We start from the raw sequence: 25,955 nt of genomic DNA, 5'->3' as shown, positions 1-25,955 counted from the left end.
TACCGGCATCCAGAGATATTGAATTTAAAGTCATTTTTTGTAAACAAGTCCACTGTGCATTACTATTCTACGCTACTTACTAGCATTTTGATTTTTTGAAGTCCTATCAATCTGTCTTCTGGTATTGCTTTAAGAATTTTACTTCAGGTACTCTATTTTCCAGGTTCTAGATCCGTTCAAGAATTCATTCAGAGATTACTACAAAAAATTCGATGATTCCTCATAGTGTTTCCGAAAGTGGTTTCTCCATAAATTCCACCATTGTGTTAAGAAACTTATCCAACCATTTTTATGGAATTCTTTTACAAATCAGTCTATTAATTAATTAATAAGTATTAACTGTTGAATGTGGAAATAATTGTAACAAATGATCGAATTGTGTCAGGTTTCCGCGAAAAATAGACAATTGTGACTCTAGCCAAGACTAAGGACTGTTCATTTTATAAAGTGGACACTTTGGACATGCAATATCTTTTTAATTTATCAATGAAATCGAAATCGGTTTTCTGTACATCGTTCGACTAATATTGTACAATGCTGTGGTAATAAAAAAGTTACCAAAATAATATGATTTCACACTAATAAGGCACAACGTTTAGAACGGTCGATTTTTGGAGGTTATCAAAATCAAGGATTATTAAAAATCGGCAGGAAAATTCGACAATTTATATTTTTTATTTTCAAAAAATGGTTGTACTTAGAAAGCATCATCAATTAGAAGCTTGCTAAAAAATATCAAGTTATCAATTTTGCAGATATCATAAAATCATTTTTTATCAATTTTTTTTAAAGAAAAATATCTTAAATTTAAATGGAACTGATATGAGTAGAATTTTAAGGTTCAAAGTACGTCCAGACGGAAGTAATAATATAGTATTTATAATAAAAATAACTTACGCCTTCATAGAGTTGCTGATTTAGTCCCCACGTCATATTTTAAGCACAATAGAAAAACAAATAATTTATTTTCAGAAGACCACTCAAAGCACAATGACAATCATCAAGATTGGGAACACTGCTTGAATTAAATCAAATTTATTTTGCATGTATTATTTTCAGAATGTGTTATTCTGAGACTACCTATCAAAATATTTTGAGAAAAACGCTTACAGTTTGCTCTAGATCGATAAACATGCGTATATAATTTTAAAAGTATTGGATATGTCAATAAAACGACCATAAAGAGGAAATTTGGTACCCAAGAATGCGGTTAAAACTCAAGATTTTGCTTTTTTTTATACATATATAGTTTCTTTAGTAATCTAAGCCAGTTTTGAACACGCTTATTACTTTACTTTTTTGCTGGTAGTAAAAAGATGGTGTATCAGCAAATTTGACCATAAGGAATAGATCACTAAAGTGACTCAGCGTCAAGAACTGATGGAATATTATTGATGTTTTTAAAAGCTCTACCTTAAGTTGAATAGTAAAGGATACCAACATACAATTTGTTCATTAAATTTAGGATTTTTTTCATGCGAAAAATAATGCTTAAACTTGACGAACAGTTTTTCTTAGGAGTTTTTGCAAAAACTATTTAGTTCTTCAACCGAAAGCATTTTGTAAGTTTCTGTATTTTCATAACATTGTAGAATAATAGTTGAACGATACACAGAAAACCGTTTACGATTTCATCAATAAATAAAAAAGATATAGCATAAACAAGGTGTCCACTTTATAAAATGAACAGTCCTTAATCATAAAAGTTTAGGTGCAATGTAAATTAAAGATTTTTTTCGGCTGTGTATCGTTCATTGTCGTCTGGTTTGATGGTCCATCGCAAAACACTCTTATGCCGACACTTACAATAACGGACCATTCAAAGTTTGTAGAATAAAGCGAATCTTTTGCAAGTCTACATTTATAGAATCGAACCACTCATAGGTTGTTTTATTTACAAAAATAAAAGTAAGAGGAAAGGCGGTTTCGAAACAAATTTAAGACATAAAAAAAATATGAATAAGAGTTTACCGACACTCACAGTGACGAATTATTCATAGTTTGTTGAAAATATGTGTTCACGTTCCACCGCTATAACGATAAAATGTGTAATCATGCATATTTAATAGATTTGAAATAAAGGCATGGAACAAGCTCACCAATTGATCATTAATCTTTGAGTGAGTAGCCGCAATCCACTTTCAGCTTCACTTAACGCGTATTGACTAACTGGGAACAAAATGACCTGAATTTCCACCATCAATATACTGCAGTCTTTTTTGCAACTTGAAAAAGCAGCCTGGAACTTTATCCATATACTTTTTGGCACTTCAAAGTGTAGTCTACCGTGGGAAACCGAGCATTTGGAGACTTGGTATGTATTTTCTGAAGAGAACAATCGTTGAAGAAATTCCCGAAGAAAATCCTAGGGAAAAAGATAGATGTATTCTTGAAGAACATGCTGAATCAGTTTTGGAAGGAATTCATATCCCATTTCGTGGATAAATCCCCAATAAAATTATTGAATCATTCCAGAAATAATTAGTTTTTTTTCAGAACATATGCACAAGAGCCTTTGGAAGAATTAGTAGTAGAACCGCTGGAGGAAACTAGTAACGAATTTCTGGATAAATACTTGGAAGAGCTCTAGAGCAGTCGTTCCCAATCTTTTTGAAGCTGCAACTTCGAAGTTTAACAAACATTCCACGGAACCCTGAAAGTGGATTACGAAACGAAAATTTAAAAACGTTCTTAGAGATCTGATTATGAAACAACAGATATCTTTGGGAGAATAATTTACAGCAGCCTATCAAACATCTTTCCAAAAGTCCGCTAAGAAACTTCAAAGAAAGTCAAACAAAAATCTGGTAGAAGAATTCTCAACAAAAACTATCGGCATAAATTTGTCAAAAATAATCTCAGGAACACTATGAAGATATATGCGAGAGTCATCCTAGAAGGTTTTCACACATTTTCAAAAGATTTGTTTGAGTATACCCAAAAGTTCAACCAGAATCCACGAAGTTCTCACCAAGAAATTTTCTCTATATAGGTAAGTAACTACTTAGCTTTCCCGCTTCAAGCTTAGCTTCAGTATTTTAATAAACTTTTCTAATGGGCTTCTTACACGAGACGAACTTGTCAAGGTTGAAAGTCTAGTTAATAAATACAATAATAATAATAATAATAATAATAATAATGATGAGCTTCATAGGAGCCTATTAACGAAGGTTGGAAGAAGCTTTCGCAAGGAACTCTTCGAAAATCTCATTAAAAAATCCCGTTCATTGATTCGAGAAAATATCGCCAACGTTTTTAGATGAAACAGTGTAGAATTACGAATTTCTTCAATGCCGTCAAAAGTTCTTCCAAAAAATATTTTGAAGACCTCGCCAGGAAGCTAGCGAAATCTTCCAAGGGTTAATCCTAAAATATCTCAGGAATATTCCAGGAACAGAATAGCATTACAAGTATTTTTTTTTTGTCGGTAAACTTTGTCTTGCAATCATGTAGGCTGTTGTAAAAGGCAATGAAATCACCGTTACAAAACGATGTATCAATTGACGGATTTCACGCCAACTCGACACGCGATTGGCAGCACCCCTTCAGAATTCAATGAAACTTTCTGGATGTCAAAAGTATGTAAAACTAAGATACTTTGCATATTTTGTTTTTTCAAAATCGATCTAGACTAACATTTGGAAAGGGTCAGTTTTTTTACTTTTCTACACTGAAAAAAAATTATTCAAAACTTTAAAGTCGATTTAAAAAAAAACTGCCACTTCAGATTTTGATCATCCTTAAGCAAAAAGTTTGGTATTTAAATTTACTAAAAGTCGTCCATACATTGCAAATTGGGCATATTTTAGAGAAAAAAGTTTTTCTAACATCGATTTTAAGTCCCAATGTTTTTTTCTTACTTTTTTTATAGACCCGTATAACTCGAAAACGGTAAGACCTACAAAAAAGTGTTGTATGGGGGACCGTCGTGCAATTTCCTGACGTTTTAGAGAAAAATATTGAAAAAATAAAAACACATTTTCTACACTGAAAAAAAAAAAAATCAAAACTTTTAAGTCGATTTAAACACAACGGCCACTTCAGATTTTGATCATCCTTAAGCAAAAAGTTTGGTTTTTAAATTTACTAAAAGTCGTCCATACATTGCAAATTGGGCATATTTTAGAGAAAAAAGTTTTTCTAACATCGAATTTTTGAAGTCCAAAATGATTTTTTTATTTTATTTTTATTTCGCTTTAAATAGTCTAGTATGATCATATTTTCAAGTGATAAATGAGTTTTAATCACAAAATAGATCATATTTGTTTTATTGGGAGTAGTGAAAGAAATAAAACGGAATTATACAGTTTTTTTTTAATTAAATTTAATTTATCTTAAATCGGCTTTAAAGTTTTGAATAATTTTTTTTTCAGTGTAGAAAATGTGATTTTATTTTTTCAATATTTTTTTCTAAAACTTCAGGAAATTTCACGACAGTCCTCCATACAACACTTTTTTGTAGGTCTTAACGTTTTCGAGTTATACAGGACTATAAAAAAAGTAAAAAAAAAAACCGCCGTTTTTTTTAAATCGACTTTAAAGTTTTGAATCATATTTTTTTCAGTGTAGAAAATGTGTTTTTATTTTTTCAACATTTTTTTCTAAAACGTCAGGAAATTTCACGACAGCCCCCCATACAACACTTTTTTGTAGGTCTTACCGTTTTCGAGTTATACGGGTTTATAAAAAAGTAAAAAAAAACTTTGACCCTTTCCAAATGTTAGTCTAGATCGATTTTGAAAAAACAAAATATGCAAAGTATCTTAGTTTTACATACTTTTGACATCCAGAAAGTTTCATTGAATTTTGAAGGGGTGCTGCCAATCGCGTGTCGAGTTGGCGTGAAATCCGTCAATTCTCTCTTGTTTTTTGACTAATCCGGAGACTTTTCTAAACTTTTTCTTCACACGAACTCGTTGGAGTCCTGGATGAAATCAGTGAAAAAAATGTTCAAATCCGTTGAACAGCCCCCCCTAAAAGGAAACCGTTACGACTTCTCAGGGGGTCCGCGAAGCAATTGTCAATTAGTGTCACTGTCTGAATAATGAATAAATGTAAGAAATCTCTCACTTGGCTTGTTTTGCAATAGATCATTGCTAGTGAAGTTCAGATTTTAAAAATTACAAATATAAAAATATGGCTACTTCATCTACGCAATCTATACAAATAAAAATGGAATGGTGTTTGTATGTCACGAAATAGCTTGAAAATGGGTCAACGAATTTGAATATTTTTTTTTCACTGACACATTCATCCAGGACTCCAACGTGTTAGTGTGAAGAAACTGTTTAGAAAAGTCTCCGGAATAATCGGAAAAACGAGAGAGAAATGATATGTCATTTTGTATGGGTGATTCCATTTTCTTTTACAACAGCCTACTTAATGGCAAGACAAAGTTTGCCGGGACCACCAATTATCGATAAAATATTAGTAATGCTATTCTGTCAATAGGAGATTCCTGGAATATTCCTGGGATATTTTAGGCTTAACTTGGAAGAACTGTTCACGAGATTGAAGAAATTCCGGTTGGAATACCCTGCTCTAGAAAATCTAGAGATTATACTGGAGGAATATTTGTGAGAGAATTTTCTAGAGGTACTTCTGAGCAATATTCCGTTGAAATATGTACAGAATCCGGTGTATTTGGCATGAAGTCGTTTGGCATGGAGCCGTTTGGAATAATGGTCGTTTGGCATTATAGTCGTTTGGCATTAAAGTCGTTTGGCATAATGAGTCTGAAAACAAGAATTTCTTAAATTAAATTAAATTTATGTTTACGTTTCTATTGAATCTTTCTGATGACAACAGGCTTGTTGTGGAGTAAATTGAGACAAAATGCCACTTTATTCTACAATCATCTGCGCTTGAATAAACTAAAGCATATTAGGAATGTTATTTCCAATAGTATGTTATTATTTGATGATGATGATGATGATATAGGCTGCCATCTATTGTAGCAAGGTATCCACCGGTAGCAATGGCCTATTCTAACAAAACAATTTGTTCAAGATTGTATGACTATTCGTATCCAATCATACTCCTGTCTGAAGGGCCAAAAACGAATGGCGGACCCGTAAGCAGAGACACTTACGCGAAACCCGCAAGGAAAAAGAATCTCCTTCCAAAAGTAAGTTCACACGAACAGTCGTACAATCAAGCCCTTGCTTGTCAGAAAGACCCAATAGATGGGAAGAAGAGCCCGCCCTTTTTCCACGAAATGTTAGCGATAGGAAGTTGACAGTTTCACTCTTCCTATCCATCTCGCTTCAATCGGGTGCCCTGATGGTCCCACCCAACCCAAAATGCATATAACATTGGAAATATAATCAAATAACACAAGTCATCATGGAAAGATCTCACCGGTTTTTTTATCGTTGTTGTATTTTGAAGCTGGTCGTCGCACTATTTCACCGTTAGCTATAAAGTATCATTTATTCGAAACTGTTCAAAAACCGAGAAAAAAAAAACAAACTTCCACTCCTCCGATAAAGCGATACGAAAATCAAATCCACTTGTTGGGCTTCTCAAACTGCACTGCTCGAAAACCGAAAAAAAACTTCCATTCCGACGAACCGAAAGCCAAAAAAAAAAAAACACTTCTGCTATGCGAAAACTGTACCCGCTTGCTGGGCTTCTCCAAATGAAGATCAAACGGTAGAGTTGCCAAAATCGAACGGGCACTGTATTAAATTTGCAACACTCCAATTGAACACCACTGTACATGCCCAGTTTTCTAATCGTACCGTCATCTTGCTCATACCCGCTTCTCTTTCCCGCTTCCGAAAGATCACTTTAATCAGTTGGTGTGGGTAAGACTCGCAAACGAAAATTCTCCACACGTTCACCTCTCTCACCACACCACATCCACCCGTCCTACCTTTCACTACCACTACTACTGAGACCACGTTCATTCATACACTAATCGCTTCCCCCGCGCATGCTGCCGCCAATCATTTTTTTTTTTTCACAGCAATTCCACTTTTTTTTTAATTTTAAATTATTAACTTTTAATCCATTTTCCAACTCAAATTTAACTTGCACTCGCGACTTTGCTCTTTTCTACGTTCGGATATGTATTTTTCGTCGATTTTACTTTGATATTTCCACATTTTTTTCACTATTTGAGTACCACGTTAAAAATGCACAACTTTCCCTCAGCCAGTGCTGCCACTCTTCTCCAATAGTATGTTATTATTTATCCAGAAATTACTCTTCTTTCAAATATTAATTCTACTTTGGAGTACCGCTATTGGAATACATTTTTGATACATTTAGCATAAATTTACCGTTCTTGAAACATTTTATGTTTTTTGTCTAAATATAATGTAATCATAATTATATTTATACAACTGTTGATTTGAAATTTAAGTAAATTTCACCTTCTTTTATACATAAGCTGTTCTTCGGAGCTATATTTTTAAGATATTTTTTTGTTTCTAACTGAGCGGCAATCGATAACATTGATCTGCTCAAGTTATCAGCGAAAAGAGAAATCGATTACTGCCGTTACTTTGATGGGCTGTGCTACTTTTCCTCGAATGTCGTTACTTCGAACGCCAGTTCCCCGAATTTCCCGCTTCCCTGAATAGCTCACTTCTCCGAAAAGTTTGTGGTACTCATAATTGTCGTAACTTTATACAAACTGGCCATCTGATATGCACCCTTCTATGTTTGATTGGCGGTTATTTCGATTTTTACCGTTCTAAGCATTTTTGCCAGCATGTGTATAGCCAAGAATGACAGAATGCCCCCTTCTTTTGATTACTTATCGTTCTTTCTCGTTCACCATCCAGCATCTGATGACTATTATAACACCTATTTAAACTGCACCACTTCTCGGGGAAACGGGTCATTCGGGGAAATGGAATTCGGGGAACCGACATTTGGGGAAAAGTAGCACAATCACTTCGGTGGTGTTAACCTCGGTAAAAGCTGCGAAAATGCCGATTTTCATTCTAAGTCAATCATTATGCCAAACGGCCATTATGCCAAAAGGCTTTATGCCAAACGGCTTTATGCCAAACGACCTTATACCAAACGACTTTATGCTAAACGGGGTACAATCACAGAATCACAGAAGTTTCATGAAGAATTATTTAATTAGAAGAGTTCTTGAAAAAACTTCATATATTAATAAAAACAATAATTAGAAATTTTTTGAAGAAGAATTTTCTGGAAAATTTTTTTGGGGAAAAGCTGGAGGAATTCCTGCAGATTTTTTTTTGAAAAATTTCTTTGTGTGTTCCGAATAAAGAAATGTTTCCTTCGTGATTCCAAAAACTTCGACTCGGCTCAAAAAATTTTGACAGAATGTCGTTGAAAAATCGCACAGATTTGAAATTGAAAGTTTTGGTCTAATACTACAAAACCAGAATCGTTGGTACGAGAATTCATCAGTGCGATGTACCAAGAAAAATTGTCGCAGTCGGTAGGATTCGAACCTACGCTCCCAGAGGGAATCTGATTTCTAGTCAGACGCCTTAACCGCTCGGCCACGACTGCTTGCTGTCATGAAATGGCTTTGAATCCGATAAGGATTTTGAATATTATTATAATCGTCATTTATCAACACAGCAATATTTTAATTACTGAAACCATTCCACTTAGGAGGTATCATTTGAGAAAAAAAAACAAACGATTCCAGCTTTTTTGCTTTTTAATTCTAGAATGCAAAATTGTTCAGATATTAGGTCAAAATATAGTCGGAAAGATCGTTTCCAAAATCGACCGAGAATGAATCAATGGAAAATCAAGAGTAGAGTTTGAAGTTATTAATATATGAATCATTACTTAAGTAAGGAGAGGTTCGTAAGGTAGTTTCTTGACAATTTAATATATAAGTTATCACTTTTATTCTAAATACTTATGACAAACTAGATGAAACTAATATATTTATAGGTTAAAAAATATGTAAAGAGAAACCATAATCCAAATGGAAGGGCGAGAATGAAAAGCTTGACAACTTTCATTGCAGGCTACACCTATCTTTTCCCTAACAAGAAAGGGAAGCATGATGATGATATGACCTATTGAAAGCCAGGAAACTCATTGATGGTATTGAAGCATATCTCGCGTAACTTTTCAAAACGACCTATCACTGAACATATTTTTTTGCTTTCTCTTTAATCTATAACTAAGCCACATAACCTGTTCTGTTGCGTTAGCCAAGACACATATTGGAAAACTTTTTAAAACCTTTGGTATAGCACTGTAAAAATCGAAAAATAAATGAGAGGATATAATTTCTCATTGTCACATAGGTCGTATTGTAAAGTCAAGTGAGAATCCAATTCAGACTTGAAAATAATTTACAGAAGAAGTTCATTGTTCACTTCTTTATATAAATCTAAATACATTCACTCTCCGCAAATACTGAATTGGTGAGAATTTATTAATGGCATGTGTTGGTAATGCCAAGAAAAATTGTCGCAGTCGGTAGGATTCGAACCTACGCTCCCAGAGGGAATCTGATTTCTAGTCAGACGCCTTAACCGCTCGGCCACGACTGCTTTTGATTCGATAAGGATTTACAATAATCGCATAATATTCAAATATTTTTCAAGTAAATTGAAAAAACGACAATGTTTAAATTTGCATGATGAAATCAACGCTGTGTTCCTGCATTCGGTTTCCGTCGAAATGCGTCTCTCTAATAAAACACATAATTCCGGATTGGGCCGATCATAATTTATAGATTAATTTCTTTCTAATATCCCCGCGTCCACCGTCAGTCACAAAATGCTGACTTGAATATTAACAACATCGGCTCTACCATCCTCTCGCGATAAAAAAAAAACCAAACGCGTGCTCAAATCTCGCGTTTCACCATTCGTAGCAGCATTTCAACGACGCAATGGTGCATAATAAATTCTAAATCCGCGCGCTCTCTCCCCTACGACTTTTCCATTTGAAAATCCGATCTCCCGCTTGGCAAGGTAGCAAACAATGTTTAATATTTCAAAATACAAAGTTTCAATTGTTGCACTCGCTTCGTTCGAGAAAAAAAAAACGAAACACATAATCCGACGATCAAATATCAAAACTTCCGGTCGGTAGCAATGCGCGTACAATTAAATCTGATTAAATCTCGAGCGCACTTTTCTTTGTGACCGCGTGGAAGCTCATTTTTGGGGGTGAAGGTCCTTTCCGGGCTTCAGAGTTCGCAAATCTGCAAAATCAATATTGATATAAACCACTTTTGAAAAATGCAGGCAAAAAAACGCCGTCTGGTGAAGGATTTTTGCCTGCCCGTTATAACCATCAGTGGTTCATTCAAGTGGGCTAATTTTGCCACACGAGCCGAAAACCAAACCGTGGTTCGGAAAATTGAGGGAGCTTTGTGTGACCTTGTTGACTCGCGTTATGCTGGCTTGGTGGGTGAAAAAATACGGAGCTATTCACCTTCGGAATGCTTCAGTATTTCTTAAGAGTTTGTTTCACATAATTCAGCATCTTTCAATATTAGGGTAGGTACATACCCGGCGAAAAAAAATCATTCTGCAGTGCTTCATACAAAATGGCCAAGATTGGAAACTTGGATCCTGACTCTTAGAGCTCCGATTGATCAGAAATAACTTGAAATTTGTGCAGTTATCTCAAATGTCCCAAGAAAGTTAAAGAAATTTTGGTTTTGATATATTTTGAAAAGTATGAATTTTACAGAAAAAATTTGTTCTACTTACTTGTTTCTCTTGTTAAATCAAACATTTTTGCCAAAGGGTATATTGTTATAAATCCTTTCGTTTCAAAAATAGTTCAAAATGAAAAATAGCATTTTTTTCAAAATTGGGGAATTTGCGATAACTTTAAAAAGTGGGTGATCAAATTGCTGCACAAATTTCACGTTATTTCCTAGTTGCGGTAAAATTTTCAGTCCAATCGGAGCTCTAAGAGCCAAGATCCAAGTCACCAAATTTGGTAATTTTGTATGGAAAACAGTAAAATGATTTTTTTTTCGCTGGTCACTATATACCAGTAAAGGTCATAGTAGCTCTCTATTCCACCATAATAATTATTATTTCAAAAGATTTGAGTTTTCAGTAAGATTTCAAATATAACAGGGTGTCTAAGAAAAAATAAACAATGTTCGAAAGAGTTTTTTTTTAGAAAATTGATGTTGTGTACAAAATGTATAACATTTAGCATAAGATTATTTTTCTATATAGAGTTGAGCACAATTAATTTTTGACCATTGAATTTTTGTTGGACATCTTAATCTTGATATTGAAAACAGGACAAAGGGCTTATGCCGACACTTATAGTAACGAACCATCCATAGTTTGTTTAACGATTAAATAAATGTAATATTGAAACGATACAAATTTGTGCTATACCAAGCATGAAACGAGCTCACCAGTTGGTAATCCATACTCAATTGAAGTAATTACAGCGACACAGAAAAAAAAAACACGAACTCGCTTGCTTGGGTTTTGTAAAACGCACTCACTTTTCGTGCTTCAGTCGATTTAGCATACAAAGAACAAATTTTCAAGAAATTACAATACCTAAAACACAACAATAATGAAAACCAAAGTCCTTGAAACGCTGAAACGTAATACCAACGAAAATGCTAACTATTTGCCATCAGCGCACGCTGCGATGCATTATGCAAGGGAACTCTTTCGGTCTCATTTGTACGGCAGCGGTGAGTGTGGTTTTTTTTTCTAGAGAGCATTAGCTGATCACCGCGACGAATCATGAAGAAGAGGTGAAATGCAACGAAACGCAATCAAAATCAGACTCGCGCGAATCAGGGAACGAGTTATGAGATTATGAAACAATGATAAGCATAGGCGTTTTGTTGCGATTATTTTTTTTTAGGGTTGAAAGGATCTCGCGCATTTAGATTGATGTGCGATGATACGGGGCGGTGAATGAAAGGGTTTCACCTTTTACCGGTTACAAATGGTAACAATAATACTTAGTCAAGATTATTACAACAACTGATGGTTGTTTTTTTGCTAAACGGAACGAATTCACAATCCTTTCGCATCGATAATCGTTAAATATTATCAGCGAAAAAGACGCAAAATGAATACAAAATTTTATTTGGATGCCATCAGCATCATCGGGCAGTCGTGGCCGAGCGGTTAAGGCGTCTGACTAGAAATCAGATTCCCTCTGGGAGCGTAGGTTCGAATCCTACCGACTGCGGTTATTTTTCTTGGACGTCCTGAAAGTTCATTTTGGCTATGCTTATAAGCCAAAATAGGTTAGTGCTGTATTTGAATTATAGATAGAATTACTACAATGAACTTCTTAAGGTGAAGATGAATCGAAGCCAAACCTCAAATTTTCAAGAGCACGGATCTGGAGAACCAAACATCCGTTTAACCTGAAAACTTAATCGATTGGTCACTCGCTGGTGGTGACCAATCAATTAAGTTTTCAGCTCAAACGGGTGTTCGGTTCTCCAGATTTGTGCTCTTGAAAATTTGAGGTTTGGCTTCGATGCATTTTCACCTTAAGTTAAAGGCTTTAGACGCAGAAAGATATTTTTTAAGAATTACATCCAATGACAGTCAAAATTTGACCACGTGAATGTTTAAAGAAAGACATTTACAGTCAACTCTTACTAACTTGATATTTCGTATCACAATATCGAGTTAGAAGACCAAAGGAAAATTTGGTTTTATGGCAACAATGATGGTCCCTTGAAAGTTTGAAACTGCCTTTGTGTTCCATAATTCGATACCTCCCAAACTCGATGTTATGGAGAGTTGACTGAGTTTGAAAAAAAAATCTGGCATAAAATCGTGGAAGAATTTGTACATAGGGTAAGTGTACCAGTTATGGACATAGTGGTTCCCTATTTCGCCATACGTGATTACCTTAATGTCATATAATTTTGAAAATTTATGTTTGCCGTAGTAGTTAGATTTAAGATATATCTTGATGTTAAAACATTCAAAAAGATTCAAAATGTGAAAAATATCAAAATATCACATATGACCATAATTGGTACACCTTACCTACGTGTACACTAGACCTGTTCATATTTGAAAAAATGTCTGGAAATCTACCGGTCAAGCAGTATTCGGGATTCTCATGCCAAGAACAATGTCTGGTCAAATTTTCAGCTCATTTGATAAAGATTTCAGTATGCTTCAAGTTGAAAATGTATTTTTGGACTTATTTCAAGGTTTACAAAATCATAACTAGCATGTGGAAAATCAAAACCACATGCTATTACCACTATTTGAAAGCAATTTCTATTCTGTTAAAGTTTGTCGAACACGCTAGTAAGATTAAATTGAGTTTTAACATTGTTTGATACAAATTTGTTCTCCACAGTACCCAGAAATTACAGTTTTCTCAATATACATGGTATATAAAACACCCAAAATTATTTTTTCATGCCCTTGTCAACGGGAATCGAACATAATATATTTTTTACTTCAATGACCATCAACAGCCTACATGTTGCTCAAGGCAATAAATTACAATAAATGTCCAAAGATCGAGCACCGCATCGCAACCTGATGATAGTTAAATCATGCATGACACATGTACCGGAAACGAATGAATTGAACAAGTTAGCATTGCTTTTTCTTTCCGAATGATGATTGTTTTGATCGCATTTCACTGATCATTTAGAACGATTTGAAAACAATCATCATCATCGACTGAGAAAAGGCAGTGCTAACGCGTTCATTTTTTGTGTTCTTTGAAGCTCAAGGTGGTGCTCTTGGCTCACCCACAGTGGATTTACAAATGTGCTTTACAATTACTATTTTTTTACAATTTATTTTCGTAAGATAAATGGTAACTTTGAACGGGATTGACTTTAAGATATGCATAGTCATCATGCTTGGAAATTAAAAATCCGAAATTTTCATGCAGGCATGCTTTTCAGTGAAAACACTTCCCGAAAAAAGAGATTTTCAAGAACCTCGAGATACAAACCTCAACCAAACTATGTTAAAACTTGCTCCAATCTTAAAATCGTGTTCGGCAAAAGTTCGTAGAATTAGATAAACTACTATGTAGAGGTATTTCCAATAAACTTTGATGTTTCGTTCGGTAGTTATGATTTTTTAAAGCTTGAAAACAGCCCAAAAACACATAATTGATTTGAAGCACACCTAAATTTACTCTAAATTAAGTGAAATTTTGGCCAGAAGTTCATTTCGCAATGATAACTAAAAGTATTGGTTGACTGGGGAGTTTCCAGACATTTTTGAAAATATGTATAGGTCTAGTGTACAAGAATCTCTGAAGAGATTTTATAATGTATAACTGGAGAAATTCATTACTTTTTGGATAAGCTATTACTAAACCCAGGAGCTTATCCAAGACTTCTTTGTTCTACTTTATTGCGATAAGTTTCTTCTGAAACTCTCAAGGAAGCCCTCATCCACGATTTGTTTCAGGGATTTTTTTTCCAAAAAATAGTCAAGATAAGTTTTCAGAAATTTTTAGACAAATTCCTAAAAAAAACCCTTGAAGTATTTCTAATCGATTTTTTTGAGAAGAACTTCTGTTCTCATTATAATATTTTTTAGATAAATTTTTAAAAAAATAATTGAAAAAAAAATATATGGATGTCCTGAATGAATTATTTGAAGAACGTGCATCGGAATCCCTGAATAAAGTTTCCGGTGGAAAGTCTGCAATAAACTTTTGAAAAAGCCATGGAGATTTCCCTTGAAGATAGATATTTCACTATTATTCCTGGAAGATTTTTAATAGGTTTCCTGCATAATCCCTGGTGGATTATTCCTGTCAGAAACTGCGGGTGAATTCTTGGAGGAATCCCTATAAAAATGACAGAGAAAATCGGCGTACGACTGTTTGGAGGGTTTTCTGGAAGAAATCTTAAACGATTTTTATATCAAAAACTCAGGTATAAATCATTGTGGATTTTCTTTGAAGTTTGTACTCCTGTAGAAATTAAGATTAAACAATACAGTCGATACTTAAAAAAAGGGGAAATCTGAGAAGAAAGCATTTGAAAATTTCTGAAGCGTTTCCTCGAGGAATCTGGGAACACTTTCTAAATTGTTAAATAACCTAAACCTGTGGCTATCCATTAAACACAGAGGCTTGTATTAAAGCAGTGGCCAAGTATATGAAAACCGACTTGTTAGTTATGCATGAAATCTTCCGGCCATTTGGCCGAACGCCATTTGGCCGAATGCCGTTTGGCCGAATCACGAACAAAAAAAAAAATCAAATTAACACTTATGTGTAAGATTCTTAGGTGTTACCCATAATCAATCAGCTAATTAATTGACTTTAATGATGTGATGGAACGTCATGTTTGTCACTTTATAAGTGCTCCAAGAGAACGATAAAATTGACCCGTTAATTTAGGACTAAGTTGTAAACTCCACTCCTTCCATCAAGACTCAAAGCTCATGGTTGTTTCATCTGGGGCTTCAAACGGTATGATAGGGTTTAAGTATTTTAATGATTTTATTAGATGTTTTTCCTTCTTTTAAGCATAGGCTATTCTTTCAAGTTATACTGGTTTCGTTACTATTGGCAATAATTCAGCTTATATTTTAATTGGGAATTTTACCATCTTTAAATCATCGGCAGTTCTTTGCTGTTATACTAACACAAAAATTGTTTGCATCGCACTTGCTTAAATTTTCATAAGAGATTTTTCCTTCTTTTGATCATAGGCTGTTCTTTCTGTTTCTCCTCCAATATAAGGATTGCAACGTGTGAACAGAGCTCTGCACCGTTGCTTGCGTATAGCAGTAAACCGATTGACTCGGTAAACAATTACGTGGAAAAAGCTCACAGTTTCTCCGTTGTTAAAAGAAGGAGTCAAAATTTGCGGTTACTAAAATTATGAAATAATTTACTTAATACGATTCGAGGGATCAAAGCAATCCAGTCCTGCAGCAGGAACCATTTTATTTACTGTCAAAAGCTGACTACAAGCACAATGCTTAAACTTCTGCTGGCAGCTATTACCGCAAGCAGAAAAGTGAATATTTGCTTACATTTAGGATGTTCTTCTTTCAGCACTGACTGTTTGTTGAACTAACATCAAAGAGCCAATTATGTGTATATCAATGATGATTAACCTTCTTTAAAACTAAGTTGATTAAGTTCTTTGAAATTCAGCTTCGAAATTCACTACAATAACATGCTAACTGTAATTCACTATTATTTCTTATTTCGGCCAAACGGCATTCGACCAAATGGCATTCGCCCAAATGACCCTTTCGGCCAAATGGCGTTCGGCCAAACGGCATTCGTCCAAATGGCATTCAGCCAAATGACCCGGAACCGAATCATGTGGAAGATATTCATTTAGGATCTACCAAACATGTCGGTCTTGTCCAGTCATTCGATCAACAAAAATCATCTGAAAATCATGAGAATTACAACAAGGATCGTTTGGAATCCACTAGAGATCGTCTAGGAACGACTCTTGACAGAATAAAGTCTCGTAGTAAGAAACTGTCGTAAAACTGGCCAGAACTCCAAAAGGATCAATCGAAAGATATTATCCATTGATCTAACCAAGAGCTTCCTCAGGTTCTCAAAAAGAATCCGATGAAACATGCAAAATTTGAGCTTTTGGTGGAATTCAAAACAAAATCGAAGAATAATCTCGATAACTTTTTTATAGAAATTCGTTATTCAGATATTTATTACACATCATAACAAAAATAACACCAAGCATGCAAATTAGGACTTTAACTTCCATTTCAAAATCATGAAAGTTCACATGAAAATGTGTTCACGTATTTCATTATCCAACCGTAACACAGGAAACACATTTTCGTCGAACACTTTTTAGTTTTGAACAGAAAACCTGCTGCTTGAAGTTTCGATGATGACGATGATTACGATGACGGAGCGTTGGACGTTAAGCAAATAAATTGGCAAACTTGCATGCCAGTTGGCTGAACTAGTCGAAATTTGCATTTTCATGCAATGATGTTTTTGAAAACTTCAATTGATTCAGCAAAGCAATTAATCAAATAACGGTATTTTGGAGCTTGAGACGAAAACGTGTCCCGCAGAACTATTTAAGTGAAAAATGATTTGTAATAGATCTCTTGCATTCACCGATATTTCATGCTTTCTTGCCTCTTGTAAGTAAAATTGCAAACGAGATTGCTTTGTTTACACGATTATACATTGAAAAATCAATCAAAATTGATGCATATAAATGGTACGGCGGTTCGGTCATTTTATGTGCATATTACTATAAAGTAGTCCGCCCAACGAGAAGGGAATCCGTGATTTAGTTAGAAAGATATTCGTAAACGAGCTTGACATTGAAAAAAAAATCTGTCAAAGACCTCACTGCCGTTGTACGCATATTTGTCCCGCGATCCATAAGGTTTAGATAGAACATGGGCCAAGTAGGCGTATAAGGGCAGCTCACCAGTGATCTACCAAGTGCCTTACAAGGAATTCTCACTTTGCAAGAGATTTAGCAAGAAATTCTTCAAAGATCTAGGAAGGAATCCACTAAGAAGCTTGCTAATAAACTGCCCTAAATATACAAAAACCATCTTCGACAAAGTTTTTCAGGATATCAAGGGCAGACGTGCGGTGATCATTTAGGGGTCTATTTTGTTTTCGAGCAGATTCATGTGACTCGTCTGTATTCACTGTCGATCAAAGTAAGCATCCATATTTCAGATATCACCTGTCGACATAAAGTGACAACTGGCGATAAATTCGAGTGATAGCGTCGTGTCGAGTGAAATTTTTGGTCGACAATGACTCCAGCCGAGTCATTTTGGATCGACTCGACTGGAGTCACTGTCGACCAAAAATTTCACTTGACTTGGCTCTGTCAGTCTGACAGTTGTCACTCTAGTGACTGGATTACTATGGGAGTCGACGGGTGACATCTGAAATATGACTGCTTACTTTGATCGACAGTGACTACAGATGAGTCACGATTCCGCACGATTTATGCAGCCCTGAGAGAGACTCGCGAAGAGGAAAAATATCAATGTCATATACAGCCCAGATTTAGCTGTCACGAAACGTCAAATGCAGCCCGTCGTTTTCATGGCTGAAAAAGTAAAAAGTATTGTATTCAAAATAAACTATTATTAAAAACCTCAGTCATCGGAGCAGTTTTTCCAAAGATGCTGATAAATCTTAAGACAAGGCTAGTTATTTTTAATGTCTGCTACGTTTTCTGGTATGAAATTTTACTCAAAATGCCGTTTATGCTTCGATATGATGCAAGCTCAAAAGTTTTTTGCTGAGATGGTCATGTGAGGGCTTGAACGGCTTGCGCAAGATTGATATAAACACAGAGTGGAATAAGAAAAAACTCAGCAATCGCAGAAAAAGAAGACCGTCTCCGCGAGTCTCGTCTCAGATGCAGCCCACAGACGCTCAGACGGTTTGACTAACATTGACTCCGCCCCCAAGTTGGTCAATAATAGGATCTTTAAGTCGTTTCCTCTAGTTATTCTGCTTTGAAATTTTCCCAGGAATCAATAAGCTATACTAAGGATTCCACCAAAAGCTCTTCCTGGGATTCTACCACAAATTTCATCAATAATTCCTTTAGAAACTTATCCACAGATTCAACCAGAAATTTCTCCGGGGAACATTCTTCAGGCATACCTTCAGGTGGAATTTTTCCAAGGATTACTTTGGAGGTTCCTCTACAAATTATTGTGGATTTCAACCACTGATTCCTTCAAAGATCTGTCCAAAAAAATTCCCAAGGAATTTCTTCAGGGCTAACTCCAAGGCTGCCTCCTAGAATTCCTCCAGATTGTTATAACAATTGTTTCAAAGATTTTTTCAGAAATTTCTCTAGAAGTTAGTTTCAAGGATTCTATCACGCGTTACCCAGGAATCGCATTACGAATTCTATCAGATACTTCTCAAGGGATTTCTCAAGAAAAAAACACCACAAATAATTCTCTCGAGGATTTCACCAGGGCTTGCTCCTAGGACACCTCCTCAAATTCCTGAAGGAGTTACATCAGAAAATCCACCAGGAATTTCTTCAGCGATTCTTTCTAGCAATTTTTCAACAGATTTCTCCAGGGATCTATACAAATACTTCCCAAGGGATTTCTCCAGAGGTTCATCCAATGCTTCCTTGAAGAATTCCACCAAAAAAATCTTCAAAGATTCATTTAAGAATTCCTCCAGCGAAACTTCAAGCATTTCTATACAGATACCACCCACAATTTATCCAAGGATTCATCAAGTTCCTCCAGGGATTCCACCAACAATTCCTCCACGAATTCCATCAGAAAGCCTTCAAAGATTTCAAGATTGCAAAAAAATCATCAAAACTTGATCAGCAGGAATTCCTTTAGAGATTCCACTTGTAATTTTTTGAGAGGATCCCCCAGGCTATCTTTCGGTATTCCTCTAGAGAGAATCTTCAATAAATTCTGTTATAAACTCCACCAGTGTTTCCTCCAAAGATTCTTCCTTGTATCTTTGAAGGGACCCTACGAGACATTCGTCCTGTGATTTCTGCAGGAATTACTTCATAATTAATATAAATTTCTCAGAGGATTCCTAAAGGTATTTATGTATTAATTCCATCCAGTATTTCTTGAAGGATTTTTTCCAAGGAATCTACCAGGAATTACCTTAGAGAATCCTTTAGAAACTCCTTCAGGGATTGCTTTAAAAGTTCTTCCAGAAATATACTAAGGAATCTCCCCAGGAAACTCTCTAGGAATTAATCTATAGATTTTTTTGGTGATACCTACAAGAATTTGTAGAGATATATCTCCATGGATTTTTTTTTTCAGAAATGAGGCATTTAGAGAAATGTGTTGTTTGAAACTCTGAGTAAATATCAGTTAACTCCCTGGAGGAATTTATGATAATCCTGAAGCACAATCCTAATAACACCTTTGAAGTATTTCATGGTTGATCTTCTGGTGAAACTCTGAAAGATTTTTCTGGTGGTAATTCTAGCGAAACTCTGGTGATATTCCCAGTGTTAACGCTTGAAGAACTCCTTGTGAAATTCCTTAAAAAACTTCTCTCGCGGAAAATTACAGGTGATATAATTAGGGAAAATACTGTTTAGGTACCTGAAGGAATTACTAGTGGAATCTTTATAAGAAATTGTGATCAAATCGCATAGGAAATTCGTTATTGGATAATTGGAGTTCATCTTGGTGGCATCCACGAAGGAACCTCCCAGAGGCATTCCTGATGGAGTGACTGGATGATATATTGGTAGATTCCCAAATTACAGGTAAAACTATTATAATAAATTTCTGGTAATATCACTGGAGGGTTACTGAAAACCCCCAAGAATCCCAGGAGTTATTCCACGAGAAGTTCCTTGAAAAATCCGGAGAAATCCCTTGAGGATTTCCGGGATTGATTTCTTAAGGAAATCCGGAAGGAGCTGTATGATGAATTCCGCGAGGAATCCTTCGATAAATTCCGGAAGGAATCTCTTGAGTAATGGAATACTTATAAGAAATTTCTGATAAAATCCCTGGAGGAAATCTTGATAATCTTCGAAAATTGATAGAGATTTTACTGAAGGAATTATTCTATTCTTATTCTCTAGAAGTTCGGATAGTATCTCCTAATACATTTCGAAAAGAATTCACAATAAATTAACCCAGAATAGCCCTAGAGGGATTCCTGAAGGAACCTTTAGAAGAATTCCTGATAGAATCCCTGACAGAACTTCTGATGGAATCCCAGAAGGATTTATAATAAAGTCTTAGAAGTTTTTCTAATGGAAACTATGAGAGAACTTCCGATGGAATCCCTGCAGAAATTTCTAATAAAATCTATTGAAGAACTCCTTCAGATGGAATCCTTGGAAAAACTTGTGATGTAATCCCTGTAGTAATTCCAGATAGAATCATTAGAGAAACTCTCGATAGAATTCCTGTAGAAATTCCAGGTGGAATCTCTGAAGGAACTCCTAATGGAAATACTAGAGGAACTCCTGATAAAGTCCTTAGAAGAACTCCTTATGGAATCCCTTGGGAACTCCTATTGAAAGACTCAGGGGAACTCCTGATACTTCCTATAGAAACTCTTGATAGAATCTCAGAAGGAATCCCAGGTGGAATGTCTAAAGACAATGCTTATGAAACCCCTGAAGGAACTCTTTTTGAAATCCCCAGAAGAACTCCTGATGTAATTCCCAGAAGTGATCCTGATGTTATCCCTAGAAGAAACTTCTGATGTAATCCCTCGAGGATCCAGGCAAAATTTCTGAAGAAACTTCTGATACAATCCCTAGAGGAACTCCTGATGGAACTCCTGTTAAAATTTCTGAAAAATTTAATGATGATTCCTGAAGGAATTTCTGACGGAATCCGGAGGAATTCCTGATGGAACCCTGGTACGAATTCCTAAAGATATTCTTGCAGGAACTCCTGATGAAATCCCTTGAAGAATTCCCTATGGAATCACTATAGGAACTCCTGATGAAATCCTTGGAGGAATTCTTGATAAAATTCCTGATGAAACTCCTGATAGAATGCTTAGAGAAATTCCTTATGATATCCCTAGAAGATCCTGATATAAACTCTGGAGGAAGTCCTAATACTCTAACTGTATATAGTGCGTTCATTATTATGCGAATTCCATGTTCATTTGTCGATTTTACCGCATTATTTAGGGACATACTGTAAACAAAAACTCTTGAGTCTTAAGAAGATTCTTGAAGAATACATTTTGATTTGATGTCGATAGATACGTCTGCTGCAAAATTAGAGCACATAATTCACAGCTGTTGTACAAAGTAAAACAGCGTGACTGCTCGAAGGTTAATCAATGACAGTCGTAAAAGAGGTATTTCATCCTTCCAAGATTCTCTAAAAGTATCACAAGACCCCTTTAAAAATCCGTCAAAAAGTGTACCACGAAATAAGTTGAGGGTCTAGATAGGAATTGTTTTCGTAAAAAATACACAATGTTCTCTTTAAATAAAATAATTTCATAATCAGAACTATACCAGGAATCAGTTAAGCATCGTTTCAGAAGATTATCTACGATCTTTGGAGAAAATTTTTAAAATTCTCGATCCCTCAAGTAGTCCTCAATCTTTCAAAAACAGAACGTACCGAGCATCTCACTAGGAATTTACCTGAGATAGCCTGGAACCTTCTACAGATCGCCTAAGAATTCTGCCATGAGCCTTGACAGGAATCTGTCGATGACCTCGCATAAAATCCATCCATTTCGCATGAAGACGTTTAGAACACGGACGTTTGCTTTCTCATTATGAATTTCCCACCTGAAGTCCAGCTTCACATTATAGTTTCATAACTTACTTTTTGCTTGTAACCAAAATGGGTAGTTATTCTTGTTTCAGCCTATTCGATGTTGTGTTCTATCTATTTTTACATACCTAAAACGAAAGGAGAAAAATAAAATCAAATTATTAAGAAATTCCAGTTGCAATGTTTGGTTTTAATCGTACAATAAAGTGAACATTGTTTCTTAGTAGTATTTGATGGTTTGAAAGAGTTGCAGGTTCGGTTGCTCTTGTACGTAGTCTAGGACAGGACGTGACAGCTCAACCAAGACTGCCCCGTTGTTTTTCAGTCGATAACCTTGACGATACAAAAGCCAGTGCTGCCAGTATCCTTTGTAAGAAAATCTTGCGAACAAATTCAAAAATTAAGGCTCCTAATTTGATTATTTCTTGCACGCTCTATTCATCTAATGCAATAAAAGATGCTAGCTATTTTGAAAATCAAATCATTGCATATTAACCAGCGATATATTTAGAGAAAATAGACACTATTTTCATTATATTGTTCCTAATCGAGTATTTTTATTTAATTTGGCGCTGTAGGTGCTCATGCGGTTAACTTAACATCGAGTATAAAAAGATTTAAAACAAAAATATTTCATGAAAAAATTCCCAAATTTTGGTAAAAGCTCTTATTTATGAACTAGCAACACGGCCGGGCTAGCAACAAAGTGCCCTGTTGCAATCCAACTCAACGATGTGAGAGTAGGCCTTTGCCAAAACGACCGATAGGAAGTGGTCTTTTTTGACAGGCAATTAGTTTCGTTTTTGTACTTTGACCTGACACGTCTTGTCTTAGGTACGTAGTTGGTGCCGCTATTGACTTTCGAAATTTAAGCGTATTGTTATGTTTCCCCATCCTTGACAACTTCAGTACTGGCCCCAAAAGAACGGCCTGTTAATTGATATGAAGAATTACCCATATAGAAAATGGTCAACTCAAGAGCACGCAAGCACGGGGCATGGCACGCGAATTTGCCATTTCATGTTTGCTGAAAGTAGCAAAAACTTGGTCCACAAGGTTACCTAGATAGAAATTCCCCTTAAGAAAGTAAGGTTCTTAAACTAGCGCCATTAGGACTGTACCATTTTACATGAGTCTGCAAAGATTGATCGTTGCTGATCTTCTATGCTGAAAATTGATCTGAGCTAGGACCTGAGGCTCAACAAGAGACTACATCGAAGACATCCAGACACTAAATCGTAGTAACCCGTCTTGAACATTATCCAGCTCGCATCAAATCCTTCACCTGATCCCCAAATCCACCCCAATATGTCATCCCAGCTGGAACTTTCCTGGCCAGCGGAATCGCAGCATGTCATCTTCCGAGAGCTCGGAACGCACTACACCCGTCAGGGTCGGTACCGAGTGGCTACCACCAACTTCAACAAAGCCGTCCAAGCCAATCCGTATGCCGTCGATTGCTACTACCGGAAAAGCGTGGCCCAGTTCCGTAACTCGGACCTAAAGGACGCCCTCCAGAGCACCCGGGATGGACTGGCAGTGGAACGGGACGAGCTGGATCCCCGAGGGGAGGATTTCCCGTGTTCACTGCAGGAATGTCGAACGGACTTCGAACTGGGCCAGTTCGAGGAGCATGTCAAGGTGACTTCAAACCGTAGCAAGCACTTCGAGGGCCACCGGCTGAACGATATGCAGGCGGAGTTGCGGTTGGCCTTCCGCAATTACGAAAATGTTCTGGGAAAGCGTGCTGGGCCTTGTCTGTATCAGCAGAGGAATAGGCTGAGGATGATCGAGGAAGACGGGCGAGGTAGGATTGAGGGTCCTGACGGTAAGAAGGAGTGCGATGTGGTGAGTGTAGTGGAGACGATCGTAAAGGAACCTCACGTAAAGGAGGTCAAGAGGAAGGACAAAAATTTGAGAATGCTGGGTCAAGTCTACCTGAACCAAGGTTGGAAGGACTTGGAATTTTTGAGTTCGCTGAGAAAGGGAGGAGCTTGGGAGAAGGTGGTGAATCTTGCTGAAGCGAAAGAGAGCTCAAAGGTTTTGTCGGACACGGTTGACCGGTGCTATGATCGAGTTGCAGCAGGTCTACAAAGTCTTCAAGCGAGGACTCCATTCTACACTTATCGTAGAAATCGATTCGGATCCAGTGAGAAGTCCGATGCATACTTGTTGGATGACATGTTCAAAATTCGGTACAAAACCTACAGAGACGTCCACAACCAACTGGATCGTATGCATGAGTTGCGTTCCCAAGGCCAGTTGAATCAGCTACTGGCATATGTGAACGACGTCCTGTGGTATTACTATCAGACGAAGACGGAGCGAGTGTTCCCCGATCGGTACAAGTTTGTGAACGAAGTTTGCAATCTGGTTGGGTTGGCGATCGTCGAGAGTTTCCAAATTCCGCCGACGCTGATGGACGAGCCGTTGAAGGACCGGTTGGCGATTCTGTTCAATCTGCACCCGACGAAGGATGAGGACGACGTTGTGGTGCCGATTTTCGGCGACAAGTCAACCTATCGCGATCCGGCGGCTCCGGATTACGGCTACATTGCTTACAAGTGAGTTCCAGTATGAGTCAAGTATGATGATGATCTTATGAATTGTGATGAATTTCAGGAATAAACTGACCGTCCTGGAGAAACGAATTCCCTATTCGAGTTACGCAATTGAGAGAGCGTTCCTGTATCACGAGATGTGCCGGCACCATCTGGAAGCGAGCAAGCTGGACGAAACCCGTATCATGGCTCGGAGAGTCATCGATGAAGCCGTCCAAAGCGGAAGCAACTTGTGGAAGTTTTTGGGAATCTTAGCCATCGTTAGAGCCGATTGCGCACAGCTGAGTGTTGAGAAGCTGGCCGATTCACTGGATGAGGCTGGAGAGGCTGTATTGGCGCTGGAAGACGAACGACTGGATCATGTGATTCAGGTTGCGAGAATTGTAAGTATAAAAAGGGTTACTCTGAAACGCACTAATACAATGGCGATTTCTCTAGATCAACAGCAAGCTAATGGCCCAAAAGATGGAACAGCGGACGTCACTTGAAATCAAGCGTACACAACTAGAGTAGAAACAGTTTGAAATTGTACTGCGTTTTAAAATTCGCATTGAAACCAATAAACTTCTCAGAGGTCTCAAGTGGACTCTTCGATCAAACCGACCGATGCGTACTCGTCAAACATAATTAGGGAAAGTACTGTACTTCTACCGGTTTGAATGCACTTGTGTACGCCATCGGTGAGCATTCAGTCGCAGTCTGTACTCGAGTAGAACAATGCAAATGCACTTTTCCGAAACCGACAGGACATGGCACCCAACGTGACGGACATTGGGAGAGGCCCGCTAGAGACCCAGGAGGCAGATGTTCGATTCGGTTCCGATCGGTCGGAATACAATACGCTCGAGGACCACTTGTGGCTCGCGTTGGTGCTTTGACTGGGGCGTTTAGGGTGCGGCTTTTTTTTATGTTCTCAAAACCAAAAGTTCGTGTGCTCTTTTGAATGAAAATTATATAATAATAGAAACCTCAAAGTTTCAGCTAAACGTATTAAGACTAAGAGGTTGGCGAGTTGAAATATAGTTTTTTAAGTTATAGTCAACTTTCCATAAAGCTGTGATTACGCAGTGCGTGAAATGCACAAAAAATTGTGCAATTTGCACGAATGTTCGCGCGAACTGTGTAATTGTGCACGAACTGCTAGCAAACATTCTGTAGAAACATATTCGTGCATTCAATCGTGTTGGTTCATCGAACTTGCCTTGCATAGCAACCATAA

At 36.7% G+C, this 25,955-nt stretch overlaps 2 protein-coding genes and 3 non-coding genes across 5 annotated transcripts in view; 2 read left to right on the top strand and 3 right to left on the bottom strand.

Annotated features, from left to right (window-relative positions):
* The window catches only part of LOC5575569 (centaurin-gamma-1A), a 649,196-nt gene that overhangs the window by 278,482 nt on the left and 344,759 nt on the right, over window positions 1–25,955 (bottom strand). The window lies entirely within an intron of this gene.
* Trnas-aga lies at window positions 8,421–8,502 on the bottom strand. The gene has a single exon. It is a non-coding gene; the product is annotated as a tRNA-Ser (tRNA).
* On the bottom strand, window positions 9,428–9,509 carry Trnas-aga. The gene has a single exon. It is a non-coding gene; the product is annotated as a tRNA-Ser (tRNA).
* On the top strand, window positions 12,072–12,153 carry Trnas-aga. The gene has a single exon. It is a non-coding gene; the product is annotated as a tRNA-Ser (tRNA).
* Window positions 23,389–25,335, top strand: LOC5575539 (tetratricopeptide repeat protein 25). The gene is made up of 3 exons (XM_021847787.1): window positions 23,389–24,739; window positions 24,798–25,119; window positions 25,175–25,335. The coding sequence occupies exons 1-3, from the start codon at window positions 23,484–23,486 to the stop codon at window positions 25,247–25,249; spliced, it is 1,653 nt and encodes a 550-aa protein (XP_021703479.1). The 5' UTR covers window positions 23,389–23,483; the 3' UTR covers window positions 25,250–25,335.

Source organism: Aedes aegypti, chromosome 2, assembly GCF_002204515.2.
Source record: "Aedes aegypti strain LVP_AGWG chromosome 2, AaegL5.0 Primary Assembly, whole genome shotgun sequence".
Lineage (NCBI taxonomy): Eukaryota > Metazoa > Arthropoda > Insecta > Diptera > Culicidae > Aedes > Aedes aegypti.
This window is presented reverse-complemented; position numbering and strand designations above follow the sequence as displayed.

Excerpts from the sequence above, each read along its gene's own strand:
- LOC5575539 (XM_021847787.1), top strand. The coding sequence starts at position 23,484 with ATGTCATCCCAGCTGGAACTTTCCTGGCCAGCGGAATCGCAGCATGTC. Across the intron at positions 24,740-24,797 it reads TACGGCTACATTGCTTACAA|GAATAAACTGACCGTCCTGG; the intron begins GTGAGTTCCAGT and ends GATGAATTTCAG. Across the intron at positions 25,120-25,174 it reads TGATTCAGGTTGCGAGAATT|ATCAACAGCAAGCTAATGGC; the intron begins GTAAGTATAAAA and ends CGATTTCTCTAG.